The sequence below is a fragment of the Triturus cristatus genome, chromosome 10 (genome assembly GCF_964204655.1).
Source record: "Triturus cristatus chromosome 10, aTriCri1.1, whole genome shotgun sequence".
Classification (NCBI taxonomy): Eukaryota; Metazoa; Chordata; class Amphibia; order Caudata; family Salamandridae; genus Triturus; species Triturus cristatus.
In genome coordinates this window covers 1,061,229,537-1,061,237,910 of record NC_140593.1, presented here as the reverse complement: position 1 = coordinate 1,061,237,910, position 8,374 = coordinate 1,061,229,537, and the positions used below count along the sequence as shown (strand labels likewise).

At 46.1% G+C, this 8,374-nt stretch overlaps 1 protein-coding gene across 2 annotated transcripts in view; it reads left to right on the top strand.

Moving 5' to 3' along the window:
* Positions 1-514: 514 nt before the first annotated feature.
* The window catches only part of SDK1 (sidekick cell adhesion molecule 1), a 2,285,003-nt gene continuing 2,277,143 nt past the window's right edge, over positions 515-8,374 (top strand). The window contains exon 1 of one of the 2 annotated variants that reach the window (XM_085629198.1): positions 515-2,014. In XM_085629198.1, the coding sequence (XP_085485324.1) occupies positions 1,255-2,014 (760 nt within the window). In that variant the 5' untranslated portion in view covers positions 515-1,254. The remainder of the gene's footprint in view (positions 2,015-8,374) is intronic. The other variant, XM_085629197.1, reaches the window with a different exon arrangement.

Genomic DNA, 8,374 nt, shown 5'->3' with positions numbered 1-8,374 from the left:
GAAGGTAACTTACCATTAACACACCCACTAAAAAAAAAATATATACTTTCTCTTCGGGTTTTTGACATTCTGATCTCATCAAATATGGACATTAAATATGCTAGCTGCCCTGCCTATCATTTAAATTCGTAGTCATGTATGAATAGTGGTGCCTAGGCTCGCAACATTGAAAAAATAATAAAATGGAAGTTATATGAAGCAGTGTTTTCTGCAGGGAGTTCGGAGGGTGAACGAGTTTTTCGTGACAGGGTCGCACTCGCAGCAGTGGGCAGCGCCGAGGAGCCCGGTTGCAGGAGCTTCACGCCCGGGAATGGGAACGGCGCTGTTGCGCTCCCATGACTCGGCGCCTTTTTTATTTCCCAAGAGGAACGTCGCCGTGTTTATCAGCCGTCGGTTGGTTGTGTGTATTTGCATCCACCTGGCGAGCCCCGTTTCCCAGCCGCCTTCCCGGGCTCCTCCCCGAGGAAGGAGCACCCCCCCCCCCCTCCGCTGAAAGGGAGGGACCTGCACCGGCCGGCTCGGAGCGGGAGAAGCTGCCAGTCTCTCCCTCCAGCGGCCGCTGTGAGGAGGCAGCAGGTGCCGCCGCGTCAGACCTCAAAACACAGACAGACCACTGCTCTCCCTCAGCGCGACCACTCGCTCGGAAAGGAAAATACAAAAAAACCTCTGGAACAACCGAGTTGGGAAACTTCCAAAAACTGGGAGGGGAGAGACCCTGCGCGCCGCCCCAATTTGGGAGCTACATGCACACAACAAGCCGAGGCAGGGACCAAGCTGCCTGTAGCCATCAAAGTACCCCTGGCGTCCTCCTAACTGTCCCGCCCGGAGGAAACGGTCGGCTTTACAAATTGCAAGTGAAATAATAAGCAGAAACCCCCTCCCCCTAGAAGTGAGGGCGGGATTCCGCGGCGCTCTCGGCACTAGCCGTGTGTGTGTGTTAGTCCCATGACAGGTGCCAGTCCAGAGAAGGGAAACCCTCTCCGCGCACGGACAGAGCGAAACCGCGGGCGGGAAGGCGAGTGGGGAGAATTAAACGGATGACTTTGTGTGGTTTTAAAGGCATCTGGCAGTCGGATGAGATTATTCTTCAGTTTCTGTTCTTCTGCTGTTAATTCAAGTGCACCAGCCTCGCACTGTGCACGAAAAGTGATGGAGTGAAAGTTTGCGTCCGAGGACCAGGATATAGAATAAAGCACATGGACTGCTGATCTTGGCGCTGCTTGCTTTGCTTCTGTGACCTGCCTGCCAGGATTCATGGCTGTGGTTGGTGATGGGTACATGTCCTGCCGTGGGGTCCCCTGCAGTGGAAGCAGAAGTCACCGGGAGCCGGATTGTGTGAGGAAGCAGGTGGCTGTGGATGTTCCAACGCTGGGCGCCATGGGCAGCGGCAACCCGGATACCACCTGCCAGACAACTGCCCGCTACAAGAGTGGCGCTGCCCCATGCTTGGAGAATGCGTTTCAGGGCGCTGCCAGGCACAAGGGTGGTGCTACCCAGGACACTGCCAGGCTCAAGGGTCGAACCACTCAGGGCACCGACTGGAACATGGGGCGTGCTGCCCAGGTGACTGCCCTTCTCTGTGATAGGAACTTGTTAAAATGTGCGAATGTCCCTGTCGCGTGCACACGGAGTGCCAAACAGGGACCGGCTGGGCACGTGGAGAGTGCTGCCCATGGCACCGACGGGCGTATTGCAGGCTCTGCCAACCACATGGAATGTGCTGGCGAGGACTCTGCCAGGCACATTGGGATTACTGACCGTAGCAGTGCCTGGCTCCCAGGGGGTACCATCGGACACCCGGGGAGTGTCGCTAAGGGCACTGCTAAGCACAGGCAGGCAAGCCTGGCATCTGGCACACTGGAAATGGTTATCCCTGGAAACGCTGCACGGGAAGTCAGGAATGCTGCAGGGAATAGTTGGAGTACGAAGGCGAAGAACCGCTGCTTCTGCCGGGCATGGTGGGCATATCTGCTGTTGCTGCTGCAGCTCCGCGCGTGGAGCACACTGGCACAGGGTAAGGCCTGCTTGTAAACTTTTCACATGTGCTGCGGGTTTCAAAACTCCCCAATGTAGAAAACAACTCAACATATAACAGACTGCTGCTAATAACAATGGCACTGCTTTCGTTGATTATATTGCTGAAAATTGCTAACAGTTTGTCTTTACCAGATGGATGCTATTAACCTCAAGTTGTCCTGTCACGGGTGTCATTATGTCACGTCCAGACAGTCCTGTTCTGGCATTTTGGAATATAGTAATTTGCATGCTGGGACTTGTAGGTCAATACACAGGTCACAGAATGCAACATACTGGCGAATAGAAGACCATTGCTGGGCAAATTAATTACACATGATGCAGGAAAACCTGGCATCTGCGCCAGGAACGCATTATCAACCCGGGTCATAGGTTAAGTATTTTGGCAAGAGGTTTCAGGCTTTCCAGCCACCCATCACTTCTAACGCCACAGAGTCACGTGCACGACCATGTAAGTGTATAACAGACCAACGCACCATGATTTGTACTTAAAATGAGTTTGTAAGGCTAACTGTCTGGTCCCAGATTATGCCATTTCTTACAAGCACATATAAATAAAAATAAGAGGTATTTAGTTAACTGCGTTTAACTGCACGTGTGAGTGCAAAAGGACAGCCACAAGGGCAAGAACGAAAGAGAAGAGGATCAGAATATCTATTTCTGTTGGTATACCTAACAGATTGTATAAGTTTACTAATGGTTTGAAAACCTAATTAAGATTTCATGTTTTGAAGATAGTTGATAGCCGGGAAGCTACACCGACTCATTGGGTAGATGTTGCTTGCAGTCTTTTTCACTGTCAGGCATACCGTACCTGAAAGAGCCCTATTGACGCTTCTTAGCTCCCAGTGCCCGGATACACAGGCATTTCTGGAGTATATAAAGTATTTCTCCTTTACTTACTTTACATGCCTTCGTGAGTGGCCCCAAGTCACCTAGAATGGTCTATTCAGGGGGTATTCAACCGTAACTAGTGCAAATAGAAAGAACTTTGACTTCTTTGAACTTTTACTAATAGTGTTGGACGTTTCGCACAGTTTCAGAAAGGCTTGTAAGAGTAAACAATCTACTACTATTCATACTCACAAATGTTTTAGTGTATCTTCTCCCACGTTTCCAATGTAGGGCTTTCATTGCAAATCTAATGTATTCTGGGGATTGTTGTCCAGATTGGCTTCCATTTAATTAATTGGACAACTAACACATTTGCCAACGATCATTTTTAATATGAAAATCCAGAACAAGAAATTTCCTGATGCTATTGGAGTGAACTGAATCCTGACCACATGTAACGAGGTGTAGCTATCCCACGTAGTTGGCAAGGGGCACCATTTCATCCATGGCTGGAATGACTCAGCGTTGTATTCTAGACTTATGTCTCCTTATTCCTTTCTCGCTTGGTTTGTCATGCCGAAAGAACAAAAGATTGTTGGGGGGGGGGACCAAAGGTCTCAGCTGTTGTCAATTGCCCGGGCCACATTCTAGTCCTTTGGTGCTATGTACACCATGCCACTCCAAGTAGGGAGTAACCATATGCAAATCAGCCATGGTTCTGCTCATGTGGTGAAAGTCCAACCTGAAGTACCAGGCCATGTTCCAGGAACACCAGCAACCCCACATTGGTTTCAGGTTTGCCGCACCTCATCAGTGAGATCAGCTTTGATCCTTTGAAACTGCGAGGAGGCGACCAGGCCTGGTAGTCTGGGCTGAACAGTTCCTATTGGAGCAGGAACAAGTCTTACTAGCATAAGGCTGTTCACGGTCTACAGTGTTATAGTGGCACAAAACATTGAATTAGAGTTCAGACAGTGGTAAATACCAGTGGCTGACATTAATTCAAGCATTCCACCTATTATGTTTTTGTTTTTCTAAGTGAGATGCCCTAAATGTGACAGATATGTCCAGATATGGTCCTGTGCTTACTGATCCATATATCTCAAGCTGCTCCTCTCTCGTTTGGTCCAAGTAGGCCGGGGCAATTCTGGGGATGCTTGTATCCCCGTCTGGAGGGAACATGGCCTGGCAGTTCCAGCTAGACTCCAGCTTATGGAGCGCTATCAAAACTGATATGCATGTGGTTGGTCTCTGTCTGAAGTGGCATCATGAGTGAAAAGATGATGGACTAGAATGTGGCCACATTTAATTACCAATGACTGTCTTTGTTTCAAGCATCTCATCCTTTACCCTCTACAATTTTATTTATGGCACCTTCTGCCAGGTCTGGCCTTTTCTATAGTGGCTGTAGCTTCTTGCATGCTGGGATTCATATGCCTATATTATTTTAGTTTTAAAAAGGTCTTTTTTTATTCTTTCTGAATTGTATCATGCAAAGATGGTTACTGTACTGCATTGCACTGATTTTTAAATAATTGGGCCTGTATTAGTAATGTGAACATCAAAACTGAGTCTCAGAAGGCAAAGTATTGTTGGCTACATGATTGCCTTAAGGTGTTACTCAAGGCGCTGGATCACGCTGCTTCTATGAAGAGGAACTGAAAAAATGTTGATTGAGTGCTGCAGGTAAATAGAAAACCTCTTTGAAGGTAATCTCAGTTACTGCTGATTTGTTCATGTGATTTGCATGCGCTGAACGCCTGGGCGAGCACTGAGCCTTTCTACATGTCAGGAGCAACTGCTGTAGAGGGTTACTTGCAGCATTGGCCATGCACGTTTTTAAGAAGCCTTTTAATGCGTGCACTGGCAGGGAAGTGTTAAATCAGGCTCGCTCTTAAACACAGTTTGTTTCTTCCATACATCCCTTTTGTGCCTCCAGTGCTTGTTTACCTCTCTTGCATATAGGAACCTATTTATCCAGTAAGCCCTCATTTATTCACAGTTCAACTTGGAATCCGTCTCAATGTTTTATTTATAATGTAATTGTGTACATAACTAAAGGGTCTTCAGAAGTTTTAAAATGGATGCCCCCAAAGCTATCCATTTGTAAAATAGTGCATGTTGGTGGTTCAGTATGTTTCGACTGCAATGTTTAGTGGGTATAGGCAAAGTGTGATAGTGATCGGGGGCGAATGCGGTTTGTGAATCATATACCTGGACATTTGTCTCAGGGTGAGTGTGACATTGTGTGTGCACTTCTTTGAAGCCTACAAACTGTATGTTATGCAAGTAACTCTTAACATATATATTTTTACACAGTTGGTGATAGCTGCAACTTGAAAATGTTATAAAAATAAAACTTACCTGACATGTCTCCCTCGTTTCCGACCTCTTCTTTACTGGAACCGGATGCTGGAACTCCCTTGCCCAATCCCGGAACTGCTCACATGCACCATGTGAGCATCACCAGGATTGGTGGGAGTGGCCTCACTCGGTGCACCACAGCGCTCTGGAGGCCTGCACTTATTCTCAACCCAGCTGTCTTAAAACAGCTGGGTAGAGAGGTTTAAAGTGCGCATGTGTGGCTGGCCTTTGTAGGATGGCTGACCAAAAAGACATGCGCACTTTAAACCGTGCATTGACCAGCACACCTTCCTCCCTGCTGCTGTCACTCAGCATTGGCCCCGCCCCCGTCCTGACACTTAGCTCGGGACAGGGGTTGAAGAATAAAATGGTAATAATAAATTACCATTTTATTTTACAGCCCTGGGGCTTTGGGGAGGAATTGTAAGTGGGGTGACGCCCCTCCGTTCCAACGGAGGAGCCGCCCCAGTTTAGGACTCTGTTCACTTTATCACTTCTAAACCGTTGTGTTATATCTGGTGTGGTACGTTGCATCTATCTTCCCTGTTGCTATGTCCTTGCTGCTCAGCCAGTATGAAAGTTCTGTATGGAATGTTGGTGTGCATGGTGATGAATGGAATGCTAGGGTGCCTGTGAGACAGAGAGTGCCAGCTGGAGTATGGGCTGAGCAGCAGGGAAGCTGCCCCTGTTGGGGCTAACTACAGAACTTAATAGGAGACCATTCTAAGAACTAAGATCAATAAACCTTCATCATATCTACATCCCGGCCCCTGGACCTATTCATCATAACATGTTGTAAAGTGCCTGTGCTACGCATTGTACTCCCTGTTTGGCCTGTTCAACTGCCCTATTTGTCCATTGCAAATGGTGCTTAAAGTGCATGTTATATGTGGGCTACAGTATACACCACCATCATATTTGACAAAAACATTTTTGCTTGCGGCACCACTGTACTATGACTAGGCTGCAGTTTAAATGCACTGAGGTAACTTATAAGACTTAAAACTGCCTTTGCCATGTTGAAAAAGGCTATTTTTATACATTCATAAGTCACTCTTAAAATGTGCCTTGTAAACCCACAGTACAAGGTGCTAATATATAAAAATAGGGCACACCACATACTGAGATAGTGTTCCCTTTCAGGGAAATAAAAGCTAAAAGCTATTTTATTCTGTAGGCCTGGCTTGACTTTTCTCCAGTAGGCTTAGGTGAGATTCAAATATTTATTTTCCATCTCTACTTAGGAAATGGCTATAAGATGCTTCAAAGTTATTTCCTGCTTAGTTTTTAAACTCTGAGTTAATTGTGAGATCAGATGTGTGATAACTTGAGCAGAAAATGAACTCTGTAAAATTAACTTTGGCTGTCTAAGCCAGAAATTGCTTAAACCAGTTCTGACATTCTTTACACCTCCAGAGCAGAAACACATCTTTGGCAGGGATATTTAAGGAGACTGGCACCAAAAACAATAGCTTGCCTCTGGGACCAGGAAAGGCCAATGGGTGTTAACTTCTGACAGTATAGCAGGATTAAACAGCTAGTAATGGACCAGAACAGTTATCAGAACAAAAGGCAGCTTTCGAGTACCTTTTGATAAAAAGATGACCTAGAGGGAATGTTTAGTTCATCCCCAAGACCCTCCTCGACAGTAATACTCCAGCCATAGTTGAACGAAAAACAGTTTTGACCCTGTCAGGTAGTAGAGTGGCCAGGAAGCTGAAGACATGCCTGGCCAGTGGCATTCTGGCTCCACTTTCATGAAATAGGGGCTCCTAGCTACCTTCACAGTAAGATAAAGAGGAAGTGCTGCAATGGGGGGGAGGAGAAAATTGTTTGAATTGGGTGGTAAAATTCCTTCAGACACTGATGAGTGCACCTGATAAATCCAGCACCTCCTCCTCGGAACATTCCTGGACCTGGGAAGACTCCATCTTAAGAAAAAGACCCTTCTGGAAGAAGAATGTGACTGCTGGCTCCTGACTAGGACTCGCACAAAAACTCCTGAATCCTGCTGGAACCCAGAAACTGGAATTGCTCTTTAAGGGTAAAGCTGTTGGCCTTGTGTCTACCCGCTTCAGGGACACAAAAAGTAGAAAAACCTCTGGCTTTAAGAGACCCAACTGACTGACGATGAATAAACCCTGCAGAAGACCTAGCTAGAGCGAAGGACCCAGTGCCCATAAGTCTTTCATGAGGATGTAGGGTCTGCAATATTGTCCAGAAGCAGTTTCACAGCAATTGGAGATTAAGGCTGAAGGTAAAACCTGTGACCGGGGCAACCCGCTTAGTGTAGCCAAAATCCGCTCCACCACGGTCGGCCTGAAATTGCAGGAAGGCCTTGGTCCATCGCAAAATTATTTCTCCATAGACCTTGACATTTTTAAGGTGCTTTGTGCCTTTAAAACTTTAAAAACCCATATCCCTGGTTCCCCTTAACCTATTTTGATGTTCTTGGTGTCTTTTTGCTCTTAAATCTTTTTCTATTTTTCTAAATTTGTTTGTGAATATTATTGTGTTCTTCTATACTTTGAAAATGTTGGTACTGCTTGAATTTCGCATGCACTTAACTGGGGTTTGGCTACTGCTTATGCCATAGCTACTAGAGGTTGAGCAAAGATTCTCTCAGAGCTGTGTTTTCTAACTATAATTAATTTATTATGTTGGTGGGGGTGCCCCCTTTCCCAAACCGATTACTCCATTTCTTTTTCTTTTTTGTTTTTTTTGTTTTTTTATAACTATTTTTTATTGAAAAGAAAGGCATATTACATTGGTAAGGTAATGGGAAACAAGTTGTCATTATAGGTTATACATTTTATGGTTCCTTGTGGTGCACACATCTCAACATTTGGTTGACAATATTCATTGTGTAGTGTCAATTCTCCTCTATGATGTTCTCCCTGACTCTCGGTGGTTCACAAATCTCCCCCCTGTGAACATTCCACTGTCCCCATATTTGCGTCCATTTATTTGGGCACCCCCTGGCTTCATAGATGGATATTTCTGTCACCATACACCAGTCCATATCATTGGCCCAATCTACTATTTTTGGTGGATTCGGAGCCCTCCATAACCGTGCAATATTTATTTTTGCGACCATAAGCCCAAGTGTGACCCATATTCGCTCCCTGGAATTCAAGTCCGT